Here is a 16,868-nt window from a genome sequence, read left to right as displayed (position 1 = left end):
GTTGATTTTGATTTGAGGTGCAATTTTTTCAAAATGGCGGAAAGATATGGCAGGCAGAAATGGGCGTGGCATAGTCCATTAGAAACAGGGCTGTGTAAGGAATCAGAGGGAGAAAGAGTTTTGTTTCTAGGGCACACGTGTTCTCGAGATATATGGGAAAACGTAAATTGACTTATTATAGCGCCACCTAGCTGCAGGCATGTGTATTGACACCTTGGCAAAGTGACATGCTAGGACTTCTGCTAAGTTACCAGGTTTGATGGCTTTCACCCTTGCAGTTTGTCCTGGGCAGACATTTTAGCTACGCAGAAAAAGATGAATCATAATAATAAGAACAAGAAGAATCGCAACAAAATCAATAGGGATCCTGCAGCTTCGTTTGCATGGACCCCTAATAATAGAGTGCTTTAGTTGACAGCAGCTCTAGTTATTGTTAATACAGTGCACACAGTGCTCACAAGACCTGGTGATATCTGTGGTTAATCAGGGACATGTTCATGACTGAGCCTCTCTCCGACCTCCTCTTCCTGTGGATGTCAGGTGATGCAGGTCAAGTGTAGAAGTTCTCAGCCAGCTTCCTCATTCTCTTATTGAAGCGCACCGACGGCTGGGGGGGTTCTGGGACAACCACGGGGCCATGCTCGGCGAGTGAAAAAACATCCTCTTCAGAACTAGAAGACACCGCTGATCTAAATTTGATCTTGTCTTCAATCACTTTCCGCTCCTCCTTGGAAGTGTTTGAGTCAGTCAGTGCAGCTTTGTCTTCTTTAAGCTCCTCTTTGGAAGTGTTTGAGTCAGTCAGTGCAGCTTCGTCTTCTTTCAGCTCCTCTTTGGAAGTGTTTGAGTCAGTCAGTGCAGCTTCGTCTCCTTTCAGCTCCTCTTTGCCAACTTTTGGATGATAGAACTTATAGTAGATCATTCTAATGAAGAGACCGAGGACGTAAACAGCGGCAACACTGACAGCAGTGATTATGGCGTAAGAGGGTGGTATGACAAAGTGAGGTGGATCCGTGCTCATCTTCCAGCACCACACGCCACAGAGCAGGGAAATATCAGCCAGCACATAGCCGTAATAGAGCAGAGTTCTGTTCCTTGTCCTCCCCTCCACCAGATTAAACCAGTTGAAGTACCAGATGAGGGCCACGGTGGCTCGGTAAAGCCATTCCCCGCAAGTGCTGTCCATGAAGTCCGTCTTGGAACGCCAAGCGAAGAAGAACAACACCAGCCAGGAGCAAAAGAAGTGGGTGAAGATGAAGCAGGGCAACACGGAGGCGAAGAGGGCGAGGGCGGTGAGGCGAGATGACAGGAGGAGCAGGTTCCAGAGGAAGAAGACGAACGAAGATATTAAAAGCTGCTTCTCCTTGTCGGGCAGGAAGGAGCGTATGGAGCTGTGGTATGTGGTCACAGAAAAGGCGATGGCCGAGACCGAAGCGATGGCTTTCAGCACTGAGGAGGATGAGAGGAGTTTATTAGAACAATGGAGGACCAGCTTTACAAACTGTGGAACAACTAAAAAGAGCAGCTACATTACATTTAGTTTTTTTTTAATACTGAACCAACAGCTTGAAGAAACAGACAGCTGTGAACTTCTCTCACACTCTGAGGTTTATTCCAGCAACTCACTGAGACTTATCCACACAGACTCAGAGCTGTGACTGTGGCCTAAGGTGCATCTACTAAATACTGGATTTAAGGGGGTTAATACATTATACGCTGCCTGGATTTAACTAAGCAAATAGGTAGGAGCCTCCTATTGGATAATTACTGCATGGGTGATTATCTTTCAGCTGGAAACAAGTTATTTAACCCCAACTGATGCAATGAGTAGCTTCTCATTTCTTAAACAACCATGTCTAAAGACACATCCTGTGGTCGTGGAAAAGATGTTAGTCTGTTTGAGAATGGTCAAATCATTGGCATCCATCAAGCAGAGAAAACATCTAAGGAGATTGTAGAAACTACTAAAACTGGGTTAAGAACTGTCCATTATTAAAAACTGGAAGGATAGTGGAGAACCATCGTCTTTGAGGAAGAAATGTGGCTGAAAAAAAGAAGAGAGGCAGATGAAGTGATGCACCCATCATGCCTGGTGTCTACTGTACAAGCCTGTGGGGGCAGTGCTATGATCTGGGGTTGCTGCAGTTGCTGAGGTCTAGGTTCAGCAACATTATGCGTCCAAAGAATGAAGTCAGCTGACTACCTGAATATACTGAATGACCAGATTATTCCATCAATGGATTTTTTTCTTCCCTGATGTTCACAGGCATATTCCAAGATGACAATGTCAGGATTCATGGGGCTCAGATTGTGAAAGAGTGGTTCATGGAGCATGAGACATCATTTTCACACATAGACTGGCCACCACAGAGTCCAGACCTTAACCCCATTGAGAATCTTTGGGATGTGCTGGAGAAGGCTTTGTGCAGTGGTCGGACTCTCCCATCATCAATACAAGATATTGGTGAAAAATGAATGCAACACTGGATGGAAATAAATCTGGTGACATTGGAGAAGCTTATGGAAACAATGACACAGCGAATGTGTGCTGTAATCAAAGCTAAAGGTGGTTAAACGAAATATTAGTGTGTGACCTTTTTTTTGGCCAGGCAGTGTATAATGTTAATTAACTGGCATTACTTTATAGAAATCTCTTTCCACTTTGGTGGAAGGGGGAAGTGTCACGTCGCGTACAGTGATTCCCAAACAACACAAGATGAATGAAACTTGACCGACAAACCGCACCTGTCACAGGATCTTGACGACCCTCCTGTAGTATGATGGTGAGCATGAGGACAACCTGAGGAGCGCTCTCTGAAAACGTCTCTATGATCCTCAGTATGCTGAGATCGTGGCTCAGGTTCACGACTGTGCCCTCTCTACTCCTTCGACGCAGGCTCTTTATAGATGTCTCGAACACACCCGCGTGCCTGAGAAGGAAATAAAAAGTGACACATAACCAGTTAGATGGACTCCTTAGAAGTGTGCTTGTGATCACACACCTTTGTCTCATATGTTATTCCTCTCCTACATTAAAGCAAAGCTCTGCTAAAGTCATTGTGGTCACAAAAACAAGGAAATCTACTATCTGGATAAAACATCCTGTTTGCATGGCACCGGGTTAAGAGGAAACGTATGAAGCCGTCTGTAGTTGATTTAATGAGAAAAAGGCCTACAGACCTGATGTAGATTCCAAGCTGGAACACATGCAGAAGTATGATCTGGAATTTGCTCAGGCGGCCCTCGGCCTTGGTCTCCATCTTAAAATCATCGTATCTGTACCACAGCAAGCTGTACGCCTGGACAAGAAGGGAAGAGCCCACAAGAAGCAGAAGCAGGACACCAAGGCACACGTAGGCCTCGTCCTGGTAGAAGGACACAGCAGCCCATACATCCAGGCCTATGTCCACAAGGAACATCAGCAGACCCAGACAAGTGAAGAGAAAGTCCCAACAGGAGTACTTCAACCTGCACATGCCGATGTCCAACCAGTGTCCACACGTCCTCTCTAACCGACAGACAGCTGTTTGACACGACACCTGGCAGATGATAAGACAACCGAAAGTGAGACAAAGTTCAGTTTAAAAACCCCTCCTACACACTTGATCCGCCCATCTAGCTTTCTTTTTTAAGTGTCAGCTTAAAGGCGCGTTGCACCACTTCACTCATGCTTACAACTCCGATAAAAACCTCTCACTTCAACTTTAAAACTGCAGCATTTCCTGAAATTTGTTGAATCTACAGTAAAACTCCTGAGCTCCAGATCATCTCAAATAAATCGTTGCAACAGAAAGACACAAGCAAAACCAGAAAACGGGAGAGATTGGTCATTACAGTTTTAATAATTACACATGGCTAATGAGGTAAAAAAAAAAAAAAGCATCCAGTGGTTACCTTTGACATTGGTGTCATCATTACAAAAATGTAATGCTCAAATCTAATCTTATTCATTTTCACACATCAATTAAAATTTGGAGAAAATAGTCAGAAACCTCCTCTCACCCAGCACTACCTCCTCGACGGAAGCTAACCTCACCATGGGTGTGTTGTTTTTTTTTTGTTTGTTTGTTTAGGAAGTTTGTATATTCGTCCTGCTAGCCAGCTAGCTAGCTCTGGATAAATGTTAGCTAGCCAGCTAGCTAGCTCTGGATAGATGTTAGCTAGCCAGCTAGCTAGCTCTGGATAAATGTTAGCTAGCCACCTAGCTAGCTCTGGATAAATGTTAGCTAGCCAACTAGCTAGCTCTGGATAAATGTTAGCTAGCTGGCTATGATTTGTTCGTCATAAACTCAGCATCAGTGTTTGCTTCATGAAAGTTGGCTAATATAAAATTCATATTGTTATTGTTCATTATTACAGGGAGGGAGGTAGGAATGTTGTTGTTGTCTTCACATTATTTTACCATGACTTAGGATTCATTTACTAAGTTTACTGTGTGCTTTATAGGCCTCTAAATAGAAGTGTGCTACTATTTTATGATTTAAATAAATATCTTAAAGGTTTGTCTTTTAAGTGATTTATAAATATGAGGCATCGTGTTTCTTATTTTAGACTATTGTGGCACTATTAGTTTTATTTCTGAAAACTGCAGAAATGCAGAACACTCTTAAAAGTGACAACTTTGTAATTGGGTCCAAGCTTTAAAGGGACACTGTACATCACAATGTTTAATATAAGAACAGATTCATTTTAATTTTCTGCATCACTGCAATTATAAAATAGGAATATGCGCTCATGATCTGTTTTGCTTGATAACCTAAGGAGCTTTGCCTTTGCAGGAGCAAATCTGAAATATTCTGGAGCTTTGAACTTCCTGACCAGGAAGCAAACATCTGTTGCATGAGGACATCATTGATGACTTTGTGAGTAAAAAAGCCAGGTAGCAGACATTTTGAGGATAATACACTGTGACTGTTACTGTGAATAGACTGTTATTATTAGCTTGGTTTGGTGAGAATTGGAAGAACGGGCTAGGAGGAGTTGATTTTGATTTGAGGTGTAGTTTTTTCAAAATGGCGGAAAAAAATGGCAGCCGGAAATGGGCGTGACCTAGTTCATTAGAACCAGGGCTATGTAAGGAATCAGAGGGAGAAAGAGTTTTATTTCTAGGGCACACGTGTTCTCGAGATATAAGGGAAAACGTAAATTGACTTATCCCTCTACAGCACAGCGTTGCCTTTAGGCAACAGAAAGTTTTTTTAAGCCCCATGCCCAGTACATGTGAATTTAAATGATGCCAACCAATGAGATTGATGTAAAAAGTATCAAATTTCAGTCCAATAAAATGTGGGATTCACTATGAAGCATGATTTGAAGGCGGGACATCCTTTTCTGACACATGGTCACAGGAGGACTTGGTGTGAGAACAAGGTAAGAATATTTACCCTAATAATCATATTTAACATTACATAAACTGTAAATAAAAATATATATTTGTGTGTATGAAGTTGTAGAGAAGGTTATTGTCAGGTTTTACGACGTTTTTTTTTATTTTGCATGTTCAGAAATTCAGTTTTTCTTTTCGTTGCCTCAGGGCAATGTTGTGCGGTAAGGGGTGCTTCTTGAGGGAGATTTTGCTAATGGTATATTTGAATGTGATCATATATTTTTGCACAAAACTGGCTGTAAATGCAATAATATTGCATTTATACTGAATTTGACTTCTTTTAACACATTTTGACAGAAAAATGGAGGACCCACTTCAAATCAGGATGTTCACTTGGACAACACATCACACTGGCTGACAATGTGTGACAACAAGGGAAGATGCATGGTTCCTGGGTGCACAGGAACACCAAAAGTGATGTGTAAAAAGTGTAATGTGCACCTCTTTTTCATAGCACAGAATAAATGCTTTTTGAAGTTTCACACTGAGTGACAGCAATGTCTAACATGAGAATAAACATGACATGAGGATGGACTATATGAAGCTAAGCTTGTACTGGGTTAGATATGTAAATATGTTCAATGTGTTTTAAATTCTTTGTTTCATGATTTGTTGACATTTTTGGAAGATTTTATGACGTTTTTATTGTATGAATTAAAGATTTCCTCTGTTGTTTTGTACCATTGCTGCACAACGTTGCCCATAGGCAATGAAAAAATATCTTAAAGTGGGGGGGTCTGAAATATTAAAAAAAAATGTTTTGACAATAAAATGGTCCAAAATGAATCAGTAAATGACATTGAATCATTTTTAGCATGTACCATCAAAATGTGTGCAGTAGAGGCCACCTAGCTGCAGGCATGTATATTGACACCTTGGCAAAGTGACATGCTAGGACTTCTGCTAAGTTACCAGGTTTGATGCCTTTCACCCTTGCAGTTTGTCCTGGGCAGACACTTTAGCTACGCAGAAAAGGTTAAATCATAATAATAAGAACAAGAAGAATCGCAACAAAATCAATAGGGATGCTGCTGCTTCGTTGACATGGACCCCTAATAATAGAGTGCTTTAGTTGACAGCAGCTCTAGTTATTGTTAATACAGTGCACACAGTGCTCACGAGACCTGGTGATATCTGTGGTTAACCAGGGACATGTTCATGGCTGAGCCTCTCTCCGACCTCCTCTTCCTGTTGTTTTCAGGTGATGCAGGTCAAGTGTAGAAGTTCTCAGCCAGCTTCCTCATTCTCTTATTGCAGCGCACCGACGGCTGGGGGGGTTCTGGGACAACCACAGGGTTCACGGTGAGTGAAGAAACATTCTCTTCAGAACTAGAAGACACAGATGCTTTAAATATGGTATTGTCTGCATCCACTGTATAGCTGGCCGGGTGCCCCCCCTCTCTGAAAGTGTCAGTGAGTGCAGCTTTATCTCCTTTCAGCTCGTCTTTACAAACGTTTGGATGATATGACTTATAGTAGATCATTTTAAGGAAGAGAGCGAGGACGTAAACAGCCGCAACACTGACAGCAATGATTATGGCGTAAGAGGGTGGTATGGCAAAGTGAGGCGGATCCGTGCTCATCTTCCAGCACCACACGCCACAGAGCAGGGAAATATCAGCCAGCACATAGCTGTGATAGAGCAGAGTTCTGTTCCTTGTCCTCCCCTCCACCACATTAAACCAGTCGAAGTACCAGATGAGGGCCACGGTGGCTCGGTAAAGCCATTCCCCGCAAGTGCTGTCCATGAAGTCCGTACTGGAACGCCAAGCGAAGAAGAACAACACCAGCCAGGAGCAAAAGAAGTGCGTGAAGATGAAACAGGGCAACACGGAGGCGAAGAGGGCGAGGGCGGTGAGGCGAGACGACAGGAGGAGCAGGTTCCAGAGGAAGAAGACGAATGAAGAGATTAAAAGCTGCTTCTCCTTGTCGGGCAGGAAGGAGCGTAGGGAGCGGTGGTACATGGTCACAGAAAAGGCGATGGCCGAGACTGACCCAATGGCTTTCAGCACTGAGGAGAATGAGAGGAGTTTATTAAAACAATGGTGGACCAGCTTTACAAACTGTGGAACAACTAAAAAGAGCAGCTACATTACATTTTGTTTTTGTAATACTGAACCAACAGCTTGAAGAAACAGACAGCTGTGAACTTCTCTCACACTCTGAGGTTTATTCCAGCAACTCACTGAGACTTATCCACACAGACTCAGAGTTGTGACTGTGGCCTAAGGTGCATCTACTAAATACTGGATTTAAGGGGGTTAATACTAATGCAATCTTAAGTTGTTAGTCCTATTGTATAATTACTGCATGGGTGATTATCTTTCAGCTACCAACAAGTTATTTAACCCCAAGTGATGCAATGAGTAGCTTCTCATTTCTTAAACAACCATGTCGAAAGACACATCCTGTGGTCGTGGAAAAGATGTTAGTCTGTTTGAGAATGGTCAAATCATTGGCATGCATCAAGCAGAGAATGACAGAGAGTGTCGGGTCACGCACAGTGATTCCCAAACAACACAAGATGAATGCAACATGACCGACACACTGCACCTTTCACAAGCTCCAGATGACCCTCCTGCAGTAGGATGGTGAGGATGAGGACCAACTGAGGAGCGCTCTCTGAAAACGTCTCTATGATCCTCAGCATGCCGAGATCGTGGCTCAGGTACACAGCTGTGTCCTCTCTGCTCCTTCCACACATGTTCAATATAGAAGTCTCCAAGACTCCCGCTTGCCTGAAAAGGAAATAAAAAGTGACGCATAACCAGTTACATGGACTTGTAGAAGCACATTGATGCTATTAATTTCCTTAGAAATGTGCTTGCGATTACACACCTTTGACTAATATGTTATTCCTCTCCTACATTAAAGCAAAGCTCTGCTAATGTCATTGTGGTCACAATACAAAACAACAGGAAATCTACTATCTGGATAAAACATCCTGTTTGCATGGTACCGGGTTAAGAGGAAACGTATGAAGCTGTCTGTAGTTGATTTAATGAGAGAAAAAGGCCTACAGACCTGATGTAGATTCCCAGCTGGAACACATGCAGAAGTTTGAGCTGGGATTTGTTCAGGCAGCGCTCGGCCTTGGTCTCCATCTTAAAATCATCGTATCTGTACCACAGCAAGCTGTACACGTGGACAAGAAGGGAAGAGCCCACAAGAAGCAGAAGCAGGACACCGAGGCACATGTAGGCCTTGTCCTGGTAGAAGGACACAGCAGCGCACACATCCAGAACTATGTCCACAAGGAACATCAGCAGACCAACACAAGTGAAGGCAAAGTCCCAAGAGCAGTACTTCAACCTGCACATGCCGATGTCCAACCAGTGTCTACACGTCCTCTCTGACCGTCAGATAGCTGTTTGACACGACACCCGGCAGATGATAAGACAACCGAAAGTGAGACACACACAGTCAAAGTTCAGTTTAAAAACCCCTCCTACACACTTGATCCGCCCATCTGGCTTTCTTTTTCTAGTGTCAGCTTAAAGGCGCATTGCACCCCTTCACTCAAGCTTATAACTCCCATAAAAACCTCTCACTTCAACTTTAAAACTGCAGTATTGCCTGAAATTCATTCAATTTACAGTAAACTGCTGAGCTCTAGATCATCTCAAATTAATCGTTGCAACAGAAAGACACAAACAAAACCAGAAAATGGGAGAGATTGGTCATTACAGTTTAAGTAATTACACAAAGCGCGTGAGGTAAAAAAAAAAAGGTTAGTGTCCAGTGGTGACCTTTGACGTTGGCGCCATCATTACAAAAATGTAATGCTGAAATCTAATCTTAATCATTTTCACACATCAATTAAAATTTAGAGAAAATAGTCAGACACCTCCTCTCACCCAGCACTCCCTCCTCAACGGCAGCTAACCTCACCACGGCTGAAACTGGCACTGATTTACACTGAACATTTTCCCTTTTATTATTGCAGCTTTTTATTTAGACTCTATAACTGAATATTTGCCAGTTCACCACCTAACAGATCATGACCTCCCCTCCTGACTCGACCAGCCTAAACCACGTCGTTGTCAGTCAGCTGTTCTGACCTCTCCACTGTGTCGCCACAGCAGACATATTCTCCTTTTTACACACACCAGTAGGTTATGGTCTGTGAGGTAATAATCAGATGCCTCCCATCAAATGGAAACATGAGCTGACCTTCCTGGAAAAATGGAAAAAGACATAAGACATTGTTTGAACAGTGAACAGGGCATGAAAAAATGTTGAGACGTTTCCTCCCCCAGTAGTTTGAGTATATTACTAACAAGGCAGTGCACAGGAATGACACAATGAAAACCATGTTTCACCAGATGTGAATATTTCAGATGCTACTTTTGTTGGTTTAATGTTATTAGTTAAATACGTAAAGAAAACACTTGACAGTATCTATATATTAATCAGCTAAAACTATCTGAAACCCAAATATACTCGTTCAGAACGTCCAAACTAATTAACTTTTGATATTTTAGCTTTAAATATAATATAAATGGTTGCAGATAAATCAAATAAATGTGTTATTTTTTACAATTTTTTTAGCTGATCCACAAAGAAAAGGAAAGAAACACAAATGTCTTCATTAGCTGCCAATTCAACTTGTTGTTAAGCTAGCAGCGGCTAATTTATTTTCTTCAAAGATGATTTCAGAGGTGTAATTAACTTCTTATCACTTCTCCTTATAAATTGCAGTTTTTGTTTTCTAGCAATACTCTTTGACAGACTTTTTTGTGTAAAATCTAAGTTAAGCTGCATGTTCAGCTTCATCTGATAATTAAAAGGTCCTGTCTTTGTAGCTATCTGTAGCTATCTCGTGTGTTTATTACATCCCTTATATGCTTAAAAATAAACGTAGGATATAAAATAAACCGCAATGATAAGCTGTGGCTGGTGTTGTTGTGGCACTATTGCGTCATATTCGTTGGCCCGCACTGTCGCACAGTGAGTGACGTGGCGAGCCGCCGACGGATATGATGGGAATGATTGACAGCTAACCGTCATGACCGTTAGCGAGAATATTAAACAAAACAAACAGTAATGGCGTCAGAAGGAAGTTAAATCAGTGGCGCGGAGAAACGGAAGAAAAATAAAACGGAGGAAGAAAAACGGTCAAAGCACAAAGGTAAGGCATTTGTTGGTGATGTGGGCTGGACAGGTGGAGGTGAAAGGCCGTATTGTTTTTTGTTTTTTAAAAAAAATTAATTAAGTTTGTTTATTTGTCCTGCTACCCAGCCAGCTAGCTCTGGATAAATGTTAGCTAGCTGGCTATGAGTTGTTCGCTGTTCGTCATAAACTCAGCTTCAGTGTTTGCTTGAAAGTTGGCTAATATAAAATTAATATTAATATTATTACCGGGAGGGAAGGATTCATTTACTAAGTTTAGTGTGTGCTTTATAGGCCTCTAATTAGAAGTGTGCTACTGTTTTATAATTTAAATACATATCTTAAAGGTTTGTCTTTTAAGTGATTTAAAAACTAGTCCTATGTGTAAATTAATGCAGAACACTCTTAAAAATTACAACTTTGTAATTGGGCACAAGCTTTGAAGGGACACTGTACATCACAATATTTAATATAAAAACAGATTAATTTCATTGATTCTGCATCACTGCAATTATAAAATAGGAATATGTGCTCATGATCTGTTTTACTTGATAACCGAAGGAGCTTTGTCTTTGCCAGGAGCAATTCTAAGATATTCTGGAGCTTTGAACTTCCTGACCAGGAAGCAAACAGCTGTCATATGAGGACATCATTGATGACTTTGTGAGTAAAAAAGCCAGAAGGCAGACATTTTGAGGACAATACACTGTAACTGTTACTGTGAATAAACTGTTATTAATACTTTGATAATGTATATTAGGTGTTATGCTGGTAAGTGTGAGACTGTGATGTGAAATAAGCATTATTTTTAGTGTTGTCTTGTTTTCATTGTTGCACTTTAAAGTAGATTTTGTATTTTCTTATTCAAAGTAAATATTTTTATAAAACACTCAAAATTTGTTTTATTTATTGACTTTTTATTTTTAATTGTAGCCTGTTTTGAAAAACAATCTAAATGGACAAAATGTGAAGGAATAAAGCAAGATGAAAACAGATACAAAATAGACATTCTTGACATAGAAAAATACAGTAAATAAATAAATAAAACTTTGTGTTAGAAAGGCAGGTGAGGTAGAGTCACTGTGTGATGGGTGGGTTATAGTCCGGGGGCCCACCTAATTCAACTTAAAGCTAATATGCATCAGAAAAAGTCAGATTTAATAATTGATTTTGGCTCTGTTTCAGTTATGTGGCTGCTAAGGCCTCATATTAACTTTGGAGATTTATATTTAAAATAGATGAAGTCGGATGCTTACATACCTGTACGCTTGGAGACACCTTTTTTTTTTCATATGAAAAGCTAATAAATTAAGCTCATATCTTTCTGAGACAAACAATATAGTTTATTCTGTGCAACGTTTGCTGCTCTTTGAATCTTTACTGAAGCACAGCAAAAAAAAAAAAAAAGTAATAGAATAGAGTATATAAATTATTAATAGTAATAATTAAGTGCTTAAACTATCCGTTTTACCATGTAGTCAGAGAAAGAGAGTTCTCCTGCTTGGGTAGAGAATCTGGATTCAGTGTTTCTCTACATTCAGCAGCTACAAAAAACTAAAGAAACAGCACCAGAGACTCTAAACCATTTAAATCTCCTCATCTCTCAATTAGAGAAAGGATCTCTTCAGTAAAACCTTCCAACAGTTCCAGCAGTTATTTCAGTGTTCGTGCTTGTATTGCTTTAAGACAGACCGGGACATCCAAGCAAAAAACAGTAGAGTAATAGAGTGCTCACGAGACATGGTGACATCTGTTGTTAACCAGGAACATGTTCATGACTGAGCCTCTCTCCGACCTCCTCTTCCTGTGGATGTCAGGTGATGCAGATCAGGTGTAGAAGTTCTCAGCCAGCTTCCTCATTCTCTTACTGCACCGCACCGACGGCTTGGGGGGTTCTGGGACAGCCACGGGGTCATTCACGGCGGGTGAAAAAACATCGTCTTCAGAACAAGAAGACATCGCTGATCTAAATTCGATCTTGTCTACAACCGGTTTATAGCTGACCTCTTGCAGCTCCACTATGGAAGTGTTTCGGTCAGTCAGTGCAGCTTCGTCTCCTTTCAGCTCCTCCTCGGAAGTGTTTGGGTCAGTCAGTGTAGCTTCGTCTCCTTTCAGCTCCTCTTTGCAAATGTTTTTATGATATAACTTATAGTAGATCAATCTAAAAAAGAGACCGAGGACGTAAACAGCCACAACAGTGACAGCAGTGATTATGGCGTTCAAAGGTGGTATGGCAAAGTGAGGTGGATCCGTGTTCATCTTCCAGCACCACACGCCACAGAGCAAGCAAATGTCAGCCAGCACATAGATGTAATAGACCAGAGTTCTCGTTCCCCCCTTCACCAGATGAAACCAGTCGAAGTACCAGATGAGGGCCACGGTGGCTCGGTGAAGCCATTCCCCAGATGCGCTCTCCATGAAGTTCGTCTTGGAACGCCAAGCGAAGAAGAACAACACCAGCCAGGAGCAAAAGAAGTGGGTGAAGATGAAGCAGGGCAACACGGAGGCGAAGAAGGCGAGGGCGGTGAGGCGAGACGACAGGAGGAACAGGTTCCAGAGGAAGAAGACGACCAAGGAGGTTAAAGGCCGCTTCTCCTTGTCGGGCAGGAAGGAGCGCCGGGAGAGTTGGTACGTGGTCATGGAGAAGGCGATGGCCAAGAGCGATGTGATGGCTTTCAGCACTGAGGAGGATGAGAGGAGTTTATTAGAACAATGGTGGACCAGCTTTAGAAACTGTCGAACAACTAAAAAGAGCAGCTACATTACATTTTGTTTTTGTAATATTGAATGCAACAGCTTGAAGAAACGGACAGCTGTGAACTTCTCTCACACTCTGAGGTTGTTCCAGCAACTCATACACAGCACTCAGATGCTAGCTTATTAACTAAATCTAGCCTAAACTAAACCTATAAAAAGTATTCAACACATTTTTATAAAGGGAAGCCAACTTCTTTTCAACTTATTACCATATACTGGACACTTCTTTTCAGAATTCACGGGCATTAGACCACATTTATATAAAAGTATGCGATATAAAAACATTTGAAGACAAGTCAAAATGTGAAAGCATTAAAGTGACTGTCCACAGACTTCAACAGAGGTCAAGCCAATTATTTAAATTAAGACTGTGTTTCAGGTGGCTGTATTCTAAAGACAAATGGGTCTGGGAGGTCAGTATTTCAGGCTACATTTAAACCTTGGAGACAAAATAAGTTATTCAGGAGTATAAATCAGGAGGTGGATGCAAACTGAGTGGCTGTGCATGAAGGAGACTAGTGATAGAGGACACATAGACACATATGACCACTCTGAAGGAGTTAAAGTTTTAGTAGCTGAGATGAGAGAGAGACTCTATACGACCAGTGTTGCACAGATTCTTCACTGGTCGAAGATCTATAGAAGAGTGGCACAGTCTCAACTAGAGTTCACCCAAAAGTCATGGTGAGACTCGGTAATGAAGGTTAAGACCTAAATGGAGCTTTTTTTTGGCCATCAGATTAGACGCTATGTTTGGAGGACATCAAACACATCATCGCTATTGTGAAGCATGGTGGTGGCAGCATCATGCTTCTCAGCAGCAGGACCTGGACGGCCTGTAAAGTTAGGTGATAAAATGAATGCAGTGAAATAAAAGGAAATCACGGAGGACAATCTGATTCAGTCTGCAAGAAAACTAAGACATGGGGGAAGATTTATTTTCCAGCGTGACACGATATGTGTCAGCAAAAGCTACACGTGTCAATGAGGTGAAGCCCGGATCTCACTCCAATAGATCACGTGTGACTGAGCTTGAAAAGTGTTGTTTCACTGTTTGCGAAGAAGATTCTAGAAATTATAGCGTCCAGATGTTCCAGCCTGACTGAGACTTATCCAGACAGACTCAGAGCTGTGACTGTGGTCAAAGGTGCATCTACTAAATACTGGATTTAAGGGGTTAATACTAATGCAGTCACTTAAGTTACTGGAGTTACTTTATAGAAATCTGTTTCCACTTTGATTTTTAAGTTTTTGACCATGTCTCCAAAACCTGTAGTTGGTGATACAGCCGTTTGTTATATAAATAGGATAAAATTAAGTATCTAAAAGTACATACAAATAGTGCTGACACTGCTTGGTTTTTTAGGGGAAGTGTCAGGTCACGCACAGTGATTCCCAAACAACACAAGATGATGAAACATGACCGACAAACCGCACCTGTCACATGATCCAGACGACCCTCCTGCAGTATGATGGTGAACATGAGGACAAACTGAGGAGCGTTCTCTGAAAACGTCTCTATGATCCTCAGTATGCTGAGATCGTGGCTCAGGTGCACGGCTGTGCCCTCTCTGCTCCTTTGATGCAGACTCTTTATAGACATCTCCAAGACTCCTGCTTGCCTGAGAAGGAAATAAAAAGTGACACATAACCAGTTAGACGGACTCGTAGAAGCACACTGATGTTGTTAATTTCCTTAGAAGTGAACCACAGGAAATCTACTATCTGAATAAAACATCCTGTGTGCATGGCACCACGTTAAGAGGAAACGTATGAAGCCGTCTGTGGTTGATTCAATGAGAGTAAAAGGCCTACAGACCTGATGTAGAGTCCAAGCTGGAACACATGCAGAAGTATGAGCTGAGATTTGCTCAGGCAGCGCTCAGCTCTGGTCTCCATCTTAAAATCATTGTAGCTGTACCACAGCAAGCTGTACACCTGAGCAAGAATTGATGAGCCCAAGAGAAGCAGAAGCAGGATACCGAGGGACACGTAGGCTTTGTCCTGGTAGAAGGACACAGCAGCCCATACATCCAGGCCCAAGTCCAGCAGGAACATCAGCAGACCCAGACAAGTGAAGAAAAAGTCGCAAGGGGAGTACTTGAACCCGCTCATACTGATGTCCAACCAGTGTCTACACGTCCTCTCTGACTGACAGACAGCTGTTTGACACGACACCCGGCAGATGAAAAGACACCCAAAAGTAAGCACACAGCCAAATTTCAGTCTTTAAAAACCCCTCCTACACACTTGATCCGCCCATCTGGGTTTTTTTTTTCAAGTGTCAGCTTAAAGCCGCATTACATCACTTCACTCATGCTTATAACTCCCATAAAAACCTCTCACTTCAACTTTAAAACTGCAGCATTTCCTGAAATTCATTCAATTTACAGTAAATTCCTGAGCGCCAGATCATCTCAAATAAATCTTTGCATCAGAAAGTCACAAACAAAATCAGAAAACCAGAAAACCGGAGAGATTACAGTTACATCATTACAGTTTTAATAATTACACATGGCTAATGAGGTAAAAAAAAAAAACGGTGTCTGGTGGTGACCTTTGACGTCGGTGCCATCATTAAAACAATGTAATGCTTTAATCTAATCTTAATCATTTCACACATCAATTAAAATTTAGAGAAAATAGTCAGAAACCTCCTCTCACCCAGCACTCCCTTCTCGACGGCAGCTTACCTCACCACGGCTGAAACTGGCACTGATTTAGACACAGAAGTGATGACATCCATTATTAATATTTTTTGGCCTTTTATGTTATTTATGCAGTGAACATTTTCCCTTTTATTATTGCAGCTTTTTATTTAGACTGTATAATTGAACATTTGCCAGTTCACCACCTAACAGATCATGACCTCCCCTCCTGACTCAACCAGCCTAAACCACACCGTCGCCAGTCAGATGCTCTGACCTCTCCGCTGTGTCGCCACCGCAGACCAGTATGTTGTGGTCTGTGGTCTCAGAATTGGAGTCTGCTTCACTGACCAAGTATGTGTGCATATACAAGAAATGTGACTCCCTGTATATGCACACATACTTGGCCAATAAAGCTGACACGTGGAGTAATAACCAGATGCCTCCTGTGAAACCGAAACATGAACTGACCTTCCTGGAAAGATGGAGAATAAGATATAAGACATTGTTTGAACAGTGAACAGGACGTGAAAAAATACCCCAGTAGTTTGAGTATATTACTAACAAGCCAGTGCACAGGAATGACACAATGAAAAACATGTTTCACCAAATGTGAATATTTCACATGCTACTTTTGTTGGTTTAATGTTATTGGAGTTAAATATATAAAGAAAACACTTGACAGTATCTCTATATTAATCAGCTAAAACAATCTGAAACCCAAATATACTCGTTAAGAACGTCCAAACTAATTAACTTTTGATATTTTAGCTTTAAATATAATTAATGATGATGAAACACAAATGTCTTCATTAGCTGCCAATTCAACTTTTTGTTAAGCTAGCAGCGGCTAATTTATTTTCTTCAAAGATGATTTCGGAGGTGTAATTAACTTCTTTTCACTTTTTATAAATTGTAGAATTTTTTTCTAGTAATACTCTTCTACTACTCTTTTTGTGTAATATTTA

The 16,868-nt window shown here is 41.4% G+C and overlaps 3 protein-coding genes across 3 annotated transcripts; all 3 read right to left on the bottom strand.

Moving 5' to 3' along the window:
* Positions 1-550: 550 nt before the first annotated feature.
* On the bottom strand, positions 551-3,554 carry LOC311500968 (XK-related protein 8-like; the record flags this gene model as incomplete). The annotated part of the gene is made up of 3 exons (XM_084562607.1): positions 3,097-3,554; positions 2,743-2,984; positions 551-1,446 (listed from the first exon to the last, which is right to left on the bottom strand). The coding sequence occupies exons 1-3, from the start codon at positions 3,471-3,473 to the stop codon at positions 551-553; spliced, it is 1,515 nt and encodes a 504-aa protein (XP_084418733.1). The 5' UTR covers positions 3,474-3,554.
* Positions 3,555-6,594: 3,040 nt separating this feature from the next.
* Positions 6,595-15,368, bottom strand: LOC311500967 (XK-related protein 8-like; the record flags this gene model as incomplete). The annotated part of the gene is made up of 4 exons (XM_084562606.1): positions 15,098-15,368; positions 8,408-8,433; positions 7,937-8,121; positions 6,595-7,394 (listed from the first exon to the last, which is right to left on the bottom strand). The coding sequence occupies exons 1-4, from the start codon at positions 15,365-15,367 to the stop codon at positions 6,595-6,597; spliced, it is 1,281 nt and encodes a 426-aa protein (XP_084418732.1). The 5' UTR covers position 15,368.
* LOC311500924 (XK-related protein 8-like) lies at positions 12,323-14,855 on the bottom strand (the record flags this gene model as incomplete). The annotated part of the gene is made up of 2 exons (XM_084562560.1): positions 12,323-13,176; positions 14,690-14,855. The coding sequence occupies 2 exons, from the start codon at positions 14,853-14,855 to the stop codon at positions 12,323-12,325; spliced, it is 1,020 nt and encodes a 339-aa protein (XP_084418686.1).
* Positions 15,369-16,868: the final 1,500 nt, after the last annotated feature.

This window comes from Chelon labrosus (assembly GCF_963514085.1).
Source record: "Chelon labrosus genome assembly, chromosome: 16".
NCBI classification, from domain to species: domain Eukaryota; kingdom Metazoa; phylum Chordata; class Actinopteri; order Mugiliformes; family Mugilidae; genus Chelon; species Chelon labrosus.
Note: the sequence above shows the minus strand (reverse complement) of the source record. Positions and strands in the feature narration are given on the sequence as shown.